Genomic DNA, 19,909 nt, shown 5'->3' with positions numbered 1-19,909 from the left:
GAATGAAGAGAGCTTTTATGGGTTAAGAATAAGACTCGTGTGTTAAATGTCTGTTTAAAGCTTTCCTCTTTTGGGAGCTACTGCTCAGGAGGCGAGTTATCATAACCTATTAAGTAAATATTTCTATTTGCCACAGAGCCACTGGAAATACGCTGGAGGTAAAAAGTTCTGGAATAAGACAAAACATAATATTATGACTTCAAATCAGAACGTAGCACAACCATAGCTTTAGAACACAAAGAATAAGGAGCTAGGGAGTTTTTTTTTTCCTGAACTTACTCTGAAGGTGAGAATAAAACAGTGTCCAGCTGTCTGAGTTAATGCTGGGTTTCACTTTGCTGCACCTAATGTGGTTCAGCTGTGCTCTGTGGGGCAGGGGACTGTCACCCCCTTCCCTTCTCCTCACAGCTCATGCAAGAAGTGGCAGGACCATGCCATTGAGCATGGGTGGAGTGGAAAGCTGGATCTCACCAGTTACTTTGTTTTATGTCTTGTGGGACTGTACTTAAATTCCCACAATGGCCCCTCAACAGGGGCTTCGTTTCTGTCCAGATCTACCAAAAAACTTCAGATTCCACTCATGCCTTTGTGCTGGGTGACATCAAATTTGACAGCAGCTACAGTTTCAGCAGTGTTGAAACTTTTTATGCCAAACAAGATTTTTAGGCGTTTAACTACTTATCCAGGAATATGTCAGAAATTAGAGCAGGATAATGAGCAGCTAAAGCAGAATGTCAGCTGGCTGTTTTTCTGGGCAAATGGATTAAAAGCAGGAAATATCATGGCAGTCTGAGTCTCTTGTATAGATACTGTAGGTATGGATTTTTATCGAGGTTCCAACATATAGCTCAACCTGTAGCTGATGTGTGCTCTTGAAGTGAATTTTTTATCCTTACCTGTAGAAATGTGGGGTTGGGAACCAGAACTGACTTACTTTCCTTTTACAGGAAAAGCTGTGCTTTAGAACATAAATGCAGCAGATTTTTTAAATCCTCCCCCCCTTTATTTTACATGTTTATGCTCAAACCCGGCAGTCAGAATTGCCAAGGAGCAGCCATGCTGGGTAACAGCTGAGGTCCATCTAGCTTATTTCAAGTCAGATGGTAGAAAGAAGCAAACATTGGTGTCTTAATGCCTATACAGATCACTGAAGACAAATGCTCTGAGCCCAGATACCACTGACATAACTTGTTTCTGTAATCGCCTCAGCTGAGATGAGTGGCCTTCCAACTTTTTCAGCCGTGTTCTCTGAAAGGGATTAGTTCTTTACGAGTCAATACATGGTCATGGCCGTGACGCTTCATTTCAGCTATCCTTGCTAAGAGGACACTCTGTGGGATGGGTAGATTCTGTCTGAGAGCTTTGATTTCTGCTGTGCCTGAAATGTAACTTCTTCAGCTTTAGTCCATGTTTCATCGTTCCTCTGTTTCGGTCCATGTTTTGGTAGCGTGCAGAACCCAAAAGCTATCAGTGTCATACCCTCATTGGCTTGTCTGCCTGCCTGAAGTGTGCAAAGCTACTAACAGCTGCCTCGTTTGCCCAGGTGCCAGTGTCTAATGACAGCCTTATTTGCTCAAGCTCTGCCTCTCTGGGGTTGTGGACATGTCACTCTCTCAAGTGACAGATGGAGCCATCATTTAATCCTTACAGGATTTCTAATGATACCTGCCTAACTGCATGCAGCCTTGCTTCCATTTTATCACCTGTGTGAGGAGAGCCCTTCTGTATCAAATGGGACTGGCTGGCTCATGCCCAGCCTCCCTGGCGTGGAGCATTAACTCTATCAAGTGACGCTGAGGTTTTGTACGCTTAGTTTAAGAAAAATATGCTTTCTGCAAAAGACAGAAGTTATTGGAAAATAAAATTATATCTATTTTCTTATCAACACTTAATATATTTGTGATGCTTATACCTTGAAAGCCCTTGGTAATATTTGTCATTAGCTTTTTTCTCCCCTAAAGATAAAATTTTCTTGAGATATAGAGGTTTCTTTGCTTAAATAACTGTCCTTTCACATCTAGAAATCAGATTTTGATCCTTCAGAATAGTTCCTGGCTTCACCAAAAAAACACCAAACTTTCTGACAGGAAAAAAAAAAAGCCTAGTGGAAACTTAGCTAAGGAAGACTCAGTGTAGGATAAAACCTAAAGCTAGAGGAAATGCTTCTGATCAGAGCCATGTTAAATAGTATGGTTGAATCTTCCTCTGAGAAGGCTTTGTTTTAGTAAATCTTGACAATCAGCATATTTGTATAAAGCTCGGCATAAAGCAGGGTAAGGCAAAATGTTCTTTTAACTTTTATATAAAAATGTTTTTTAAAGCTTTATGAATGGTTACTGCCAGTTCCTGGGAAAATTAATTCTGGAGCTGAATCAATTTTTTTTGAAACTACATAATGAAGTAGTAACAAGAGTAATCTTTTTCTCTCAAGTCACTGTCTTCCTTTAACTGCTGTCCTTCTTTTTCTTTCAGATAATCCTAGGAGAGACTCTCTCTGTCTTTTATAACAATTTGCACTCAAATTCATTTGTCAGAAATAACTACATAGCCACTATTTACAAAGCCATTGGGACCTTCATTTTTGGAGCAGCTGCTAGCCAGTCGCTGACGGACATTGCCAAGTACGCCATAGGCAGACTGCGCCCTCACTTCCTCGCTGTGTGCCAGCCTGACTGGACGCGGATCAACTGCAGTCTGGGTTACATTGAGAACTTCCCTTGCCAAGGAGAAAAGGCAAAGATCAATGAGGGAAGGTGAGTGACTAACAACCTCGCAGACCTGGCTGTGAGACACGTTGCTTAGCCTGGAAAGCCTTGGGGTGGTGGGTTTGGTGTCTTCTGCATGCTTTGTGCTTCTGCTAGGGTAAACTTGTGATGAATTTGCAAAACTAGGGTTTGACACTAGAATTTTTTTCTACTTTGTGGAAATCAGTTTTATTGATATACAGAAGAACGTGTAAATTACTACGTACTTAGTTCCATTTTTAACAGAAATGGGTGATGCACACAACTTTGTCTGGCTTTTGTTTCTAAAATGTCCGCATAACCTAGCGAGGAGAAAAATTTGAAATCTCCTTCAAGAAAGAGTGTGGAATAGCAAGAAAAAATAGTTCAGGCTTAGGATGGAAGCTAATCAAAATTGAGTATATCCATTTAGAAAATATGGAGGACTGTTAAAGGAATAGATCAATTCAGTTTTATCATTATTAGTCACTTCACTCCCTTTAATACTTAACTGATGTTTCTTTGTTACCTTGCTGAAATTGAACTAAAAAGGGGGAAGCATCTGACACACCTCACATTTATGACTGGTATAAACAACGATGTTTGAGTACTGTTGGAAATGCTAAAGCAGGTTCAGAATAACTTCTGTAGCATGTCTGCTACAGATCTTCCAGTAGCATACATGATATTCTTAGCAGTATTATTCTTCAGTAGCAGCCATAGGAACGTGCTGCGTGTTGATTTAGTCTAAGGACCAGGTGTAGTTCCAGGCCATGCACAGAAGGTGCTTAAAGGTTTCAGGAGCAGCTTGTTTCAGAGAGCTGTTGGTAACACAGGAGAAAATGCACCAGAATAAGTAGTGAGGCAGAATAGTAAGTAATCTTAAAATGAGCAGAACTTCATACTGGTACTACGTAGACAAATCGGGGGTTGTCCAGTGGGAGTTCTAAGTAGAAGAGTATGCTTCATGCACAGCTTTTTAATTATTATTAATGGCCTTGTTTGTGCTCAGAAGGCTTCATTTATTTACTCTGAGCTACTCTAGACACTGATCGCTGCATGAACTTCTCTTGCCTGTGAGTAGCCCTGCAGAGTTAAGAATATCCACTAATAAGATATACCTTCCGAATTTCGGTTCCAGGAAATAGAACTTGTGGTGGCCACTTCCTGTGTGACTGTCAGCCTCAACTTGGAAGAAGTCAGATTAAAAAGCAGAATTTTTGTTAAGTATATCAAGCGAAGAATTTCTAAATAGCGTGTTTCTCTGACTCCTTGCCCCACCTCTCTGAAACAAGAGCACTAAAAAAAAAACAGCCACAAACCAACAAATGAGCCTGCAACAAACCTTAGTCCTTTGTTAGCACTTAATTTACTAGCAAAGTCAAGCCTGATTAGAAATGAAGCAAGATCTTGGCAGGATGTGTGGTTTGGTATTTTTTGTCTTGGTATTTTGTCAGCTTTGCAAATTTTATGTGGTAAGTTAGTAGAATTAATTGCCAGAAATGAATTCTTTTGAGATTAAAAGAAGATAAAGATCTATTTACCCCTACATACATTTATAAATTACTTTGACATTGCATATAGTATTGAGGCAAGGAGGATAAGTCTTTGAATATTACAAACTGTTGAAATATCACAAAGCTACATTCTTTTGATCCTTTCAATCTGAGCTGGTTTTGTAGGTGTAAAATGCTGTTACTTTTTCACTTCAACTCACTAAATGTGCTATTTTGTTTTATTCTTCTACTGTGCAAAAAGCAAGAAGGTACTTGTCTAAGTTTTGCACAAAATGGGTCTCTTAAGCTGTACTTTCTCAGGTGTTTGTGGAACAGAATGGCATTGACGAATCAGTGGGGTCAAAAATCAACTTTGCTAGAGGTGTGAGTCTTCAGTATAATTTCTGCATGAGTCTGAAAGGACTCTCAAATGTAAAGCATAAAAGGAGACAACATTAACTGATTGTAATGCCTGAAATGGTGCTGAGATATTTTTTCACGATTTAGGGGGAGGATTGTCCATTGTTTTAGGAACACCATAACTTCTTAGAGGAGACTAAGGTCTTGTGTAATGTGATCCTAGATGAGGTGCTGTCCTGATTTTTGTCTGGGATAGAGTTAATTTTCTTCCTAGTCATTGCTATGGTGCAGCATTTTGGATTTGGGATGAGAATAACTCTGATAACACACAGAAGTGTTAGCTGTTGCAGAGCAGTGTCACACAGAGCCCAGGATGTTTCAGCTCCTCGTGCTGCCCTGCCAGCGAGGGGGCTGGGATGCCCCGGGAGCTGGGAGAGGACACAGCCAGGACAGCTGGCCCAGGCTGGCCAGAGGGATGTCCCATGCCTTATTGCTAAGCAAGATGCCATCTGAGCTGGGAGGAGCTGGCTGGGGGGATGCTGCTGCTCGGGGACAGGCTGGGCATTGGTTGGTGGCTGGTGAGCAATTGCATTGTGCCTCACTTGCTTTGTGTATTCTGTTATTGTTGTTATTAGTAGCAGTCTTTATTATATTTGTTTCCCTTCATTTTCTGGCCTATTACACCATCTTTATCTCAACCTACGAGTTTTTGCTTTTTTTTTTTTTTTTTTTTTTTTTTTTAGTTCTCTTCTCTATCCCCCTGTTGGGTGGGGGGAAAGCGCAAGACATAACAGGTCTGACCAGAGCATTTTAGAGCAAACTTAGTGCAAGTGTTACATTAGTTTAATGGTTGCTGGTCACAATAATGATGTGCTTGCCCTTGCAGCTGTGCTTGTTGCCAGAATTCTTGGGTAACACCTTACCTGCTGTCTAAGCCCCCTGTTATGCTGTTCATCACTTCTGGGAGCTGGTTTAAGGTTGTAATTTTGCTGTTCTGTGTAATGCTGGCTTATGATATGATAGGATTATGGGCTGTGAGACTAATCTCGTATTTGTACTCAGGAGCACCAGCAGTGTCCAGAAAGATGTGGCAACAGAATAGTTCACTTGCTGTTTCCCAAAGAAATTGGGCCTGACTTCTGAGAGTGGTTTGTGTTCTGCAGGCAGGCGCTCTCACACCTGAGGGTTGATAAGCCACCAAAGGTGAAGGGAGCTTGGCAATGAGTTTCCCAAGAATTTGGAGGACATTGATAAGCTCTTGAGCTGTAACTGAAAGGTGAATTTCTGTATCAATTAGGTGTTATTAGAGGTAGAGTTAACTACCATTTACCTTCACATTTGCGTAAAATAAACATGCAGTTAGAAGTACGGAGAGAGTGAAGACAAGGCAAATGTCACATACAAAATCATAGGTTCTGAACTGAGCACACCATTCCTGGGTTGTGACAGAGCTTGAGGTAGTTCTGGAATATTTTCAGAGATTCATGCTCAGTTATACAGCCAAAGACATATCTCATCTTTATTTACTGTTTCTTCCTTAAATGATACCAGGAAAACCACTTCTAGGGTGAAAAATCCATGGTGTGCTTAAATTATGCATCTTGGGCTGTTCTATTCCGTCCTTCTTTGATCCCCTGAACTCCAACTATAAAATATTTCCTCTGTGTGTGTTAGCGTGAAAGTAAAGCAATGGACTTTTGGTTGCTTACACTAGTAAAGTAGCAGTGGATTTTGGTGAGTTTCAGTAAGGTTTTCCTCTCAAACCTGAACCTGATAAGTTAATTCTTGTTGATTCCAGTATCTTGTTTACTCTGAAAAGAGTCCTCTTCAGCTTTAGATAGCTTTAGCTTCTCCTTGACAACTTTTGTAGCCTATTTGCACTTCCAGTACTACCGGCGGTTAAACCAAGCTGAGGATCACAATAACAGTTGTGTGCTTAGTAAATCTCATTCGTATTTGTTGAAAGCTGCACATAAGAGTTGAGATGTATTGCATGAAAGTATATAGTAGTTCCAGATCTCTAAAATACGTATGGGAATAGCTACTTTAAAAATTTCTAGTTAAATTGAAAACTATTAGTGTTAGAAATCGGTGTTCTCTCCTACCTGTTTGTAGGATAGCCCTTTCTTCAGGCATTCTCTGGCATTTAATTTAAGCTAGATAAGGAAGCTGGTATGAGCTAATTCACAGCAGTTTTCTGAGTGAATGATTCGTACAGAGCTGTATTCTGAAGCTTTTTTTAAAGGTATTGCTATGCTTAATTCCCAGTAGTCATGTGCAGAGCTTCTAATACTTACATTAAAATAGAAGGTTACAAAGAATAACTAAATAGAATATTTGGCATATGAAGGGGATTTTTTTTTCCCTTTGGTATCAAAAACAGTAAAATTTTCTTTAGTCAATGACATACATAACCTGGATGAGTAAGGCGTATGGATTTTTAAATGTAATTGCACTGTGGAGGAGGGCACCACATCATGTTGGTTCTTTATTGGGAGGCACTGCTTGTTTTAATGTTTTAGGAAATTAAGTCTCAAAGAAAAAAACAAGTTGTTCTCCTGTCACTGCAGCTAGTAATTATCATATTACTTCGTATATTTCTGTATATACTGTAATGCTGCTGAATTGCCTTTCAGGTACTTTCTTTAGGATATGTAAAGGCAGTGACTTGCCTAAAGGCCATCTTATCTTTCAACTCTGGCAAAGTAAGGCCCGGTAGGATGGAGTAGGTATGCTGGGCTGTGAACACGGTAGAGGGGGGAAGTGAGTGAGCAGTCTATGCTGTTCTCAGATATCTCTGGATTCTTTCGCAGATTTCCTTTTCTGATCAATTTTTTCCTTCTCTTCTGGCTTGCTACAACTTACTTTTACCTGGCTTTGAGTTGGTTTCCAAGATACCTGAATTCCTCAGAGGAGTACGCATTGAGGACTCAAAGGACAGATTATGACTTCTTCATTCCTTGCTGGTTGCAAGGCTCACTTCTCAAACCAGTCTGCTCTAACTCGTCTGTGGCAGGCTGTCCTTGCGTCCTGCTGGTTAGCTTCCTTGTATTGGAAGGAGTTAATAGAAACCACAGATATTCACCAGCAGGAGATGTGGATGAGTATTTTACTGTCCTCTCAAGTATATTTTATTGTACTTGCTGGTTCAGCCTGTCTGAAATGAGTTTGTAAGCATGAATGTCTGGTGTAGTAATGAACACAAAGTGCTTCTGTTTTCTTCTAGTATATGAATTATGGAACCCTCAAAAAAACACCCTCAAAACGAAAAAACACTTTATTATTAAGTGTATTTAACACTTGGTTGCTCTTGCAAAAACTTTGAGGCTTCTGCTAGGGGTAAAAGGGAAACTTCAAAAGTTACTGTGCTTAGATGTATGGTGCTTTGTGGCTTCAGGGTGGTGGCCTTCTAACTGTAGTGTCAGATTGCAGTGACACCTTGACTGAAGATGTTAACTGGTTGCTTCTGGCGCCTTTTGGCAGTCAGGAGCTGGTAATTGCATTTTGATTGCCTTTGTGCAGAAGAGCATTGGTAACCCCTAGGTAACAGGATCTGGAATCCAGCAGACAAGTTTGATCAGGACAGCTGAACATGGAACAGGTTGGCCTTTTAACTGAGTATCGCTTTAGGCTAAGAATGGGTATTTTTTCTTGCATGTAGTGTCCAATCCCAAAGACAGAATGTATACCTTACACAAAGCTTCTTGCAATACTCTTTGGAAGGTGGGAAATTAGTGTGGCTATGGGCTTTTCTTTCAAATTTTTATCCCTTCTTTCTACAAGCCAGTAAAATCTCCAAATAAATTTAGAAACAAAGCACACACAAAGAAAACAAAGAACTTACGGTATCGAAAAGCTGTGTGTAATCTAAAGAACACTTTAAATTCTTGAACAATGTAGCAGGTGCTATATACAGTTTACAGTATTTTTAGATTTTAAGTGAGGATTATGCGGTCAGTCCTGTGTATCATGTTAAACTTGGCAGCACAAACAGCACATTTAAGCCTTGTAGAAAGGTCAGGTGTATTGAATCTGATGCTATTTAGGCTTACATGTTATCCACAAAGTGTTAAGAATAAACGGTGTAGCACAAAATATGTAGTACAACTACTCTGCCTTCTGAATTGGATCACAGGGAAAATGATAGGCTATGGAGGTAAGAAAAGTAAGTTCTCATCACAGCCGGCGTAAATGGTGTCTCCCTAGAACTTCAAATTTAAATTATACTTATTTCCCTTGAATTTACTGTTTTTAAAAATCACTTCCTGCAAAAATGTAGAAGGAAAAGTCCGTTTGTAACACCAAAAAACAATAAGGAGTGTGAAACAGTGTTGCTAATGTTACTCTGAATTTACAGCCTTTGAAAGCAAAGAGCCTTTAACTGGCATGCTTGCTCTAACTTCATCAGTTTTCTCACCTGTTCAGTGTACCTGATCTGCTTGCTGTGCCAGAGTGGTCACAAAAATCTCTGAAATCTATACAGGACTAATCAATTTAGTGAATAGAAGCTTAAGAGATCATCCCAAACTATAAAGAATACCTGGCAACTGGTTTATGAAGTTAATGCAATTCTGTATTTTGGATGTAGAAAATTATTTTATGTATTTTAGTATGACCGTTTTTGTGAATGACAGTGTAAACTTTTTTTCAGAGGGTAAAATCTCACCTAAAGTACTGTCACTTCAGAAAATGAATGTGCTGGCTTCTTTTAAAAGCTGACAAACTCCGCCATTTAAATTATACATTAGAGATCTGTGTTTATAAAGTAATATGGATCCTTGTCTTCTGAAGCTTTCACTGAATTTTAGCTGTTGAATTCAGCACTTCAGCTCCATCCTTGGCCTTCCGAATTCCTTTGCAGCATGCTTGGGTGATGCATCAACACTTGTCCTGGGTAGGCAGTCCATTTATATCTCATGCTTTTTTTCTATCTGAATTTAAATGGTGCTCACTGAATCAGGATGGCCTTTTGCTATTCCTACTCGTTTCCTTGCACAAGGGCGTGGGATGTTCTGGTGCTGCGAGGTTGTCTCTGCATTCCTAATATCTCCTGGCTGCTGCATGCAGTGATGCTGATGTGTCCAACTAGTTCAGCCTTGCTGCTGAGTAATAGATTCAGCAAAGCACCTTTCTTGTTTGGCCTGTCCAGCAGCAGTGTCAAAACAAAAACAAAAACAAAAAAAAAAAAAAAAAAAAAAAAAAGCTGTTGAGTTGCTTGTACCCTGCCACGTTGCTCTTCCAGCAGATTTTGAGGCTGATGAAGTTCCCTGGCAAAGGAGCAAAAAAGTTCCCTGGGCGAAGCCCTTCTGGATACGAAGCATCTGGGTTCCTATGCCTCTGATCCTTACAGGACTTTGAAAATGTTTGCTAGTTGCCTGGTCAGACTAGTGGGTTCTGAGATGTCTTGGGTTTGGTATTTTGTATCTAACGCTAAATTACTTATTAAGCCTCAAAAGAAGACTTCAGCAACTCTTCACATTTCCTCAGCCTTAGGAAAGAGTTGATCACTGGCCTCTAAACATCTGAGCAAGCTTCCTATTTGAGATGCTCTCATGACTTTGCTTTTCCTTTTGTGTGTCTCCAGCTGCACCTACCTTATGGAGGGTTGTAAAAGGAGAAGGGCTAACACATGGTGTGGTTTCCTGAGCCCTTTGATTCATTAGCTTTTACTCATATTCTGAGCTCTTGGTTAAGGTATAGATTTGGAGGTGTCCCAGTCATCTTGTTTCGTACACCGTCTGCATTTGGGATGGCTTATTTTTGTTCTCTTAAAGAGAGATGGAGAAAAATCTTGTTTGTGTGTTAAATGTGTTTTGAACTGGATTTCATAATTGCCAGATGTGTCCTTTCGTGATGAAACTTTGTTGTCCTAGTGGATTGCATCTGAAAAACCGGATTGAATTGCAAACCTAGGTAAATGCTGGGCTCAGTTTTTTTTTTTTTAATTATATATATACCCATCTATGTATATGTATACATACTTAGTTTGCTTGAATGCAGTTCAAAAACTTTAAAATTTTTGAAACTTATGAAATTAGCAATAATATTTCAAAGCAATTTGAGAGTTGCAGAGGGAGATGGTTCAGGTTTCTGAATGCTGAGAATGAAGGGGTCAGTATTTAAGAGCCAGAGATGCATACGGCAAGGAACTTGCTCTTCTTCGTAGCCTTAAAAATGGAGAAAGCAGAGGTCCTGCACACATGTGGCAGTGCACTGTCGTCATCATATAAACCAAGCTGCTCCCTTCCACTCCAGGGCTGTAAACATTGCCATGCTGTTGGTATCAGATACGGAACAGTTGCTTCCCTTCTGCAGATGGGAAGGCATAAACATAACCTGCTCGTCCTTGGTAAACACTGCAACGGTGGGAACAGACAGTGGGCATTCAGCTCCTTTGCTGGAAAGTTGTGAGAATGTAATTGTAAACAGTCTTCTGACAGACTAGTCCTTCAAGCAAAAAATAAATAAATAAATAAATAAAATTGGCTGTGGTTGCCGGTTCCTAACTAACCAACTAAGTGCATGTGTGTAATATGCAGATGCATAAAGAGTGTCTTGCACAACCTCTGCTTCTGTGCAAACAGAAGGCAGTGCAGGTGATCTGTCTGAGTAAGGACAGTGGTGAACTGATTCTGCACAGAATTGTTGCCATATTTCTGCTGTGCATACTGAAAGTACTCTGCTAAGACTTTTTTTTTGTAGTTGAATCTTAATCATGTTGGAAAGCAGTTCTGAGCACCTGTTAGCTTTTTCAGAGTTCTTTTCAGTTTTCAGGAAACTTATTCAAACTAGAACAAAACATTTTCAGCAATTGTTCCTGAAGTCTGCGCTCTCCCTTAACAGAGTGGCTGAATATAGAGGAGAGGGGGAAGGGAGCAGTGTTGTAGGTATTTAAAAGATGAGCTGGACACCAGCACACTTGTTTAGGCTGCTAATGCCCCACCTCTTACAGCAGTACTAAACTTGGTGGCAGTGTGCAGTGCAGTTTGTTGGCTTACTCTCTGGGTTTACCACTGGTTAAACTAGTTCCCATCAGCACACCTTCTTGTACAGTGTGAAGTTCACCCCCACATGTAATTGTCCTGGGTGTGTGCTAAAGGGCTCTTAGCCTGCCTGCTCAGGCTTTCTGTGCTCACTCCAAGCTCTTCTGGACGTGTTTTTTATTGCGTTTTAGATGAGCAGTTCAAGTTTCTCCCGGTATTCTAACTACTGACTTCTAAACATTTTTGTCAGTTTAAAAAAAAAAATAAAGAGGGAATGGTGATGGGCTGGGATCTGTAAGGTCAGAGTCCTGGGTTTGGAGGAACAGGAAAACCTGATGACTGTGCAGATCCAAGCAGCCATCCTTGCTGGCTTATTCTTCAGCTCACTGAACTGAACGCACACACGCAACTAAAACCTTTGAACCTTAGGTGGTAAATATTAAGCCATGCTGCACTAATCAAGCTACTTGAAAGGCTCTCTATGCAATCTGAACTCTGTTAGACTCAAAAGAGGACTTGAGGCTAGCAGGGATGCCTGTGTGTGAGAAAAGCTTTCTCTATAAAGTTCAGTTTACCAGAGGATTGTTGAAGGTCTCTAATTTCAGTCTGTCACTCTGCTCCATTTGTGGTAACAGATAACACAGCTGTGAAGGTTCATAACTATAATTGTATTACTAATGTACTGATTTATATCACAACTCAGATGTCTGTGGAAAAAAACAGTTCCCTACTTCAGTTGATATATTGCTGTCATGCTGCCTGCACTCAGAACAAGATGTGTAGTCTGCCATTGCAAACAAAATGTAATCTTCAAAGAAGTCTTTAGGAAATTAGAGCTGACTGTTTTGACCTCGATAATTTATTTCAGCACAATTGCCAAGGTGGTGCCCTTGACTAATCATTTGCCAGGAATTTTACTTTAGCTTTGTTTAGAGTTGTCTGTTCAAGCTCTTTCACAGGCAGTGCACATGCGTGCCAGTGAGTGTGGTTAATTCCCTTAGAGCAGTTCCCAGGAGCTAAGTACCCATGTCAGACAGCTGGCATGGGGCTAAGCCTGCATAAAGGTTTGGTTGAACTTCAAAATAAAGGTGGAAACTCATATGTTGTCCCTTCTACGTAGGGAAAACTCCTTTAAAACTCAGTGTTTAAAAAATAAAATAAAAATCAGACATAACTTGCTTGGATTTTAATCAGTATTGTTTTTTCTTTTTTTTTTTTCCTGTGTCATTAGATAGCCTTTGCAGTTTATTTGCTCTGGATTTTGTTAAATGTAACCCAAAAGACTGGACATTTGCTTCACACTAACCTGTCTTTATTACACAATTGTTCCTAGTTTTCATAGTTCTCTCTTGGTACTGGTGGTATTTCTAAGATGAAGCACTATTGTGTGTTAAAATAATGTTATACTGGAGTATTTCATAAAAGCTTTGTTTTGAAACTAAGCTTTGTGGAAAAAAAACAAAATGCACTTACTCATTCAAACATAACTAAATAGTTTACTTATCTAATCTGGCAGTTTCCAATAACATCATGAATCAGAAATGTCTCTAGAGTTTATACAGACTTGTTAACTACACGTTTGCTTGGGTACTACTGGTATGTTGTGTATAGCAATCTGATTATTTCTGTTACAGAGCTTTTAACCTTTGAGCTGTTACGCTGTCACTGTGCGGAAGCTTAAAGGTTCAGGAGTCTTCATCAGAACCTATTCAGTATGTTTCAGTTCTGGAAAGATGCCTGCCAAAACGTTCTGAGGAAGTCTGGATACCGAAGCAGTTGAAAGGTTGAATGGACTGAATGCCAGATACATTTTTGCTATTAATCAAATGATGCAACTGTTCCCTTTACCACTGCTTCTCACCCCTTTGTCATTACTGTTAGCCAAGATGCAGCACAGCTGATTTGTGAACACATCCAGTCCTATCCAAATAATCCTCCACTCCTGAGAGCTGGAGCCTAAATCAGGGTACCCACACTTAACGCTTGTGGGAAGGTTACATGGAAGGAAAACACTAAACACGGTGGTCAATGAACCTCTTAAATAATTAAACTTCAGAAGTTGCTGCTGGTCCATGGTGAATGATGAAAGGGGGCTGTACTTGATCTAGAGAGCACAAAAAGCTGCCTCTCTAATAGAAAGTAATTGTCAACAGGGAGCACCGGATCTGAAAGATAAACTTGCTGTAAGCAACTGAGAAGCAATTCTGTGGTCCGGATCAGATTTCTGATCTTCCATCTCTTTGTCCTGATGTGACTTGGCCCTTCTACGTGGTGATGGATAGCATTAATTTTCATAACTGAAAATATGGCTCCTCACTCTTTACAGTTCTCAGAAATAGCTGTCCCTGCTGTTTTTGGTGTTAGTTTGATCTGGGCATACAGCGCTCCACTGAATCACTGTGTGGCAAAGAGCCTGTATCTTTATTCCAAGGGCATCTCTTCCTATCTATTGGTCAAGTCGTGTAAGCTAAGGCACTGCATCTCACGTGCACCTGAACTGGTTTATTAAATGTATTATTAGGCTTAAGAAGACACAAATGTCAGCCTGAAAAATATGCTTACTTAAATTTTATCTGTTAGTTCAGTTACTTATTGTCACCGTTCAGTTCATTAGCAATCAAAGTGTGTAGTTTGTGATGCTGATTTTTTTTTTTTTGTAATTTAGCTATGGCTAATGGAGCAGGTAGATGCATCTTTTCCTTTGGCAGAACTTTTTTGACTTGCACAGCCTATGCCCAAATCAATAGAAAGGGACTACTTCGAAATGGACATGAGTGTATCTGTATGTTGCTCAAAGCTCAAGCAGTACTGCAAGAAATCCACTTAGTGCTGACAGCTTTCTTGCCCCCTAATTGCTGAGGATTACAAACTTTGGGGTGGGGGGTGGACTGGAGATAAGGTTCTGCATGCTTTCCAGGTGCTTTGTTTCCAAAGCAGTTTGTTAAAGAGGGATCATTAATCAAATCTGTGATTTAACAGGGATTACTCTTTTTTTGTTCTCATTCCCTTTATGTAAAATGATGGTAGCACTCCTGTGAGTCAGGAAAGTACGTGGATAACCTGTGCAGACATGGCTAATTGAACAGAGGTTTGTAATCTGATGCGTGTGAGAGCAAACCAGCCTTTAGAAATACTGGTTTGAGTCTCACTCGCTGTTTTCACTCTTACTTTTTCCTGAGAGAATTATTATGAAAGAAGTAAACAAGGTTGCAATTTTTTTCTATTTGGAGGAGGTAAACTAGAAATACAGGGGAAAATCAAATTTCCCTTTGGACGTAAAGCTAAACTGAGTGTCAAAGTAAAACACAACACAGGAAAACTGTGGTGGTTTTGCAATGTGAGCATGGAATGCCATTGCCACGTGCCAGTAGATTGGACTTGGTAATGCTGAATTCAGAGCGTATGTGCTTGTGCATGGTGAAAATGTTGGGAGTTTGAGTAACTTCTTGCTCCCTGGATGAAATGTTGAAGAGAGAATATTAGTCAGTTCAGGACACAGGTGAATTTTTGCTCATTTGAAAAGAAAAAACAGCAGGCTAATAAAACTTCTTCTCTACTGGTTATCTTTACAGTAAAGTTCATTCTCCTGGTAGCCACCTGTACAAGCCACAATGACAGCTGCAGAACAGCTAGCTAACTAGAAATTGCCCAATTAGATTGTTCCACCAGTGTGTAATCTCTCTGTAAAAACAACAAAGTCCATGCCTGCTTGCATGTGTTGTGCTATATTTCTCCAGTTCCCGGGGTGGTGGGTTAGTGGAACCCAACAGCCTATGCCAGCAGAGGTTTGAGTCTAAGAGCCCGCTTGACCTCGGTGAAGACGAGCCTCCTGGCACTCAGAGCTGAGTGAAACCACTCCGTGTTCTCCCTGACCTCAGGAAAAGGTTACTTTCTTCCCCTGCCTCTTGCACTATCTGCAGGGCTTGTTGCAGAAGAATAATAGAGGTGGGGGAGAGAAGAAGGTGATTGCAAATTAGAAGGACTGCCTCTTTCTTCCTCGAACCTGCTAGTTCTGTTTTTCGTCAGTAGGACAAGCAGGGAACTTTCATTTGTGTAAGATAAGAAAACGGTGAGATTGCTCTGCTTTTTGAAGATGGGTAATTACACATTTTTCTTTTTACTAACCTAGTCTTGGCATGTTTTGTCTCAGTGCTGGCAAAGTTTGCTTAGTATCTGCCTCTACTTAAAGCAGAGCTGAGTGGCTCTGCTCTCCTGCCCCAAGTATGATTAGGGAATTGTACAAGACACTTAACAGAAACCTCACGTAGAAACACCTTTGTCAGTAAAATTGGGAAGCCTGGCAGCTCTTCCCTCTGAATGTAATGCTCTGTACTTCAGTATGAATTTAACTACTGGCAGGGAAGGAAGAAGGTGGAGTAACTGTAAATAATACCGTCTTTTGAAAATGGATTTCTGACTTCTTAGTTGTGGATGTTGTTAAATATACATGACTTGCTTGTGCAATTAATTGACCGTTTCTTTGCAGTGAAGCGCAAAGTACTCAGAACTTTGAGTCCTCACTGATATCCTTGGAACTTGTTCTCGTAGAAGTCTGACACCTCGAGAAGAGAGTGGGTCCTGTGAAAACATGTTGATTGCTGAGCGCAGAGCTGGTTGTCTTTAAAGAATGTGGTGTTCAGCTTGTGTGTAGGACTATCACCTTATTAAACCAGGTCCTCAGTGTGTTAATTCTAGGAATAATTCCCTGCCAAGCGTGCAGAGCAGTCTGGCACACTTGAAATGGACGTGCTGGCCTGCAGTTCGTTGGATACTTTATTCCCCACCAGATCAATGAAATCTGTAACGTGAATGTCAAGGGAAGCTTTGAGTCAGATGTGAAGAATCTGGAGAACCTGAGGATAGAAGAGTTTTGCAGGCTAATCCAGTGGGTGATTATTTTTGTGTTGATGATACAGAAACAGGCATAATGTTTTGTTGGATATCCCGTTTTCTGTTCATAAATATTACCATACAAAATCCAACAGTTAAGCTGAGACAATACCCACAGCCAAGTCTCTATCATGTTTTTGTGGCACAAGATAGCCTTGCTTCTGGGCTATTCCATTTTACTGTCACTTCTAAATCTTTTAAAAGATTTTTAACTTCTTGCTGTTTAATATTTCATTGTCTTGTACTTATCCAACTCTTTCCTAATCTCTTGCTTCACTAAGGCTATTCATTCCTCTATCAGACTGTTGCAGAGAAGTGCACTTTGCTTAATGCTTCTGCACCTTCAGTAGTTCCTACGAGCATATAAGAAGCCACACTTTTAAGAGCAGTTTAAACAGAGTGTTAAGCTGTTTAAATGAAGAAAGGTTAGCAGTTTATTTTGTGTGCTGAAAGTAGGTAGTGACTCTGCTTGGGAGCAGGTAAAAATGCAATGCAGCTTTCACAAGTCAAAATCCAAACTCTAATGTTTTGAGAGAGTTGGGGGTTTGTGTTTGTCTCCCACCTCTGACTTGTTTCTGTCTCTTGGGAAAACTTTTCTTGTTTGCCTTTCTGTATTTCTGTGAACATAGTAAAGACCTTAGCAAATTTGTAGACATGGCTCTGTGCAGCTCCTGTAGGTAATGCAGCTGGCTGAGATATTGCTGCTGAGATAATTTACCCCTTCCTTCATTAGCCAGAAGCAGGGCTTTTGAATGCTGCCTATAGCACTTTATTTACAAATGTAATTTGATCTAGAACTCCTGTGTTCTTGGAACTAGTAAATTCTGATTTTATTTTTAATCATTTAATTTTAAATGCTGGCGCATGGCAATCATGCTGAGGAATAGTCAGAAAACTTCTGCATTGTTTCAGTTTAAAGATTTGAAAGAATCTTAAAGTTTTCATAATTAAAGTCTAGGGAAGTGTAGGGATGGCAGTAATACCAAAGAAATTTCACTGGGATTGCACAATGTACAAGTTGGATCGATATTTTGTCCCAGTTGTATTTCTGGCAATACTTCATGTGCTAAACACAAAGTTTTAAGTCATGCACAGCATATTTATCTATTCCTGATGAGGCTGTACTTAAATTTTGTAATCTTCAACTTGGAACAAGACATTCTTAATGTTACATTAGCTGCTGGCATTCTTGGTTTTGGACATACCTAATAACACATTTAAAATGGCATAGGGATTCCAAAATGAATGAAAAGAGTTGCATTTATTCCTTCTCTCATTCAACACCCTTCTGAATGCCTACAGTTGGCAGTATGTTGCCCTAAGGAGTTGCAGGAAGTTTTGTCTTACAGACAACAGCGATAGCCCCGAAGATAAAAAAAAAAAAAATATTGGCACAGGGCTCAGGAATTCATTATTGTGATTTTTTTTTTTGAGTGCTCCTTTGTGGCTCAGACATGTCTTGTCTGAAAGATAATGCTTCCAAGTTCTTGTCATACAGGATTTCACAGCAAGCTGCTATCCTGAGATCAGCTGGTGAGGAGTAAGGACTACTGCAGTGGAGATGGTGAGACTGCAGTTTTGCTGCAGAACCTGGATTTGAATTTCAAGTATCTGAAGATAATGCTGTCAGTACAGTTTTTCTGAATTGGAAGTGTGTGTGGTATCTCCATATACACAATACTCATCTTGCTCTTTTCAGAGGGCTTGTTTAGGGTCTCTGAAGATGAAGGCTATTGATAGTGCTTTAAACCAAATGTAAACCAAGAGCTCTTCCTGCCTACACAGGACACTTAGCATGCATTTTTCTTTCCACTGTCTGATGCAGTTTCTTAATATTGTGCGTGCAAATTGAGTTTCCCTTGTGCATGAGATTGAAATACTCTCAAGAAGGCAATCAGTTAGTGTTGAGTGTTGAACCCAATTATCTTACTGCACATCATTACTCTTGGTGGGAACAGCAGAGATGTTTCCTTCACCAGGGATTTCCCTTGATCCAGGCTCTCCAGCTGGCTCAGCTCCTGAAGTCGTGAGGTGGCAGAGGGCCACCAGGGGAGCTATGAAAACTCTTTAAGTTGTCCTTGTTTGTGTATGTAAGATTTTAAGTGGGTTACACAGCTAAATCACACAGACGCCTGTCAGAGGCCTGGTGGATAGCCTGTGAAATGGCCAAACAGTTGTAGGTGCTCCACATAAGGTAGGAAAAAAAAATTGAAATATAATTTCATCTCTTGATTGAAGATCGAATCAGAAACCTCCTTCCATTTTACCAGCCCTTGTTGACAAAGAAGTGGCAGGGGTTTGTCCTGTGTGTGGTTTGCCTCAGGTTCGGGAGCCCTGTCAGGCCTCTGCCATTACCCGCAGCCCCTGACGTGAGGGCCCTCTCAAGGCCTCCTCGGTGTCCTGGGGCTGTTGCTGCCGGCTGCCCACACCTCTCAGCCTAGAAGCTCCCTTTAGAAGAAGTTAGAGGCAATATTGCTACTTCTTAAACGAAATAACTGAGTATAAAACTGTTTCCATAAATGTGGGATGGGGTGTCACCTTTTGCACTTGGCTGGCTGGTGAACTGTCTTCCTGCCTGTCCCCTTCAGTGGGTCAGTGGTCAGTCTGTACGAAGTGGTATGTTTCACAAATATGTAGTACAAACAGCTAAACACGAGCAGTCACTATCAGGCAATATTTAACAATATTCATTTATGAATATTCATTTTGGGTGAGTATGCTATTTGTTCTCATAACCATACTGTGACTATCAGATAGGCACTCTTAAATTGATGATATTTACACTTTTTTAGTTCTGGTGTTTATCAAGAACACAACACAAATATACTGCTTTAATACACACTTGATTTCTAGTTTTAAGGATGCGCTCACTTGCTAGTCAAGCTTTAGTCAAAAGACAGGCAGTTATTACCAGATGTTGAAATCAATTTAACATTGAAGTAGGATAGCTTCTCAATAGTGAAATCAGCCCTCTTTTGTCAAAAACTGTCGTCAGACGTTAGTGATGACTTCTGTGCACAGATAGCATCCTTGAAGTAATAGCATGGGGATGTTTGCATTTTCCTTGTTCACTTGTGTAAAATAACTTAGTATCATTGTAGACTGTTGCAAATGGAAAAATAATGAAATGTCTGATCTCTTTTCTTCCAGACTCTCGTTTTACTCTGGCCATTCGTCATTCTCCATGTACTGCATGCTTTTCCTAGCAGTAAGTATACTCTTTCCATCTACATGCCAACAAAAAGTCTTATTGACCACAAAATAGAAATATTTGCTTGAGCTGTTTTGTGCAAGGGACACTAAAATAATAAATGTCTGACAATGAAATATGCAAAGCCTACTTAAAGAAACAAACACACACGTGGCCTTAAACTGTTGGCAAATTATTTTGAGTGTTGTATTGTTTGATATTGTTTATGTATGATTATCCAGTGCTTTTTCAGTGAGTGCTTCTTTG

The 19,909-nt window shown here is 40.2% G+C and overlaps 1 protein-coding gene across 2 annotated transcripts in view; it reads left to right on the top strand.

Moving 5' to 3' along the window:
* Window positions 1-19,909, top strand: part of PLPP1 (phospholipid phosphatase 1) — a 59,125-nt gene that overhangs the window by 25,595 nt on the left and 13,621 nt on the right. For both annotated transcript variants that reach the window (XM_084305490.1, XM_084305489.1), the window contains exons 3-4: window positions 2,473-2,753; window positions 19,603-19,660. In XM_084305490.1, coding sequence (XP_084161616.1) covers window positions 2,473-2,753; window positions 19,603-19,660 — 339 coding nt within the window. The remainder of the gene's footprint in view (window positions 1-2,472; window positions 2,754-19,602; window positions 19,661-19,909) is intronic.

The sequence above is a fragment of the Netta rufina genome (genome assembly GCF_964035555.1).
Source record: "Netta rufina genome assembly, chromosome: Z".
In the NCBI taxonomy this organism is placed as follows: domain Eukaryota; kingdom Metazoa; phylum Chordata; class Aves; order Anseriformes; family Anatidae; genus Netta; species Netta rufina.
The sequence above is the reverse complement of the archived record's forward strand: the minus strand, read 5'-3'. Positions and strand labels throughout refer to the sequence as shown.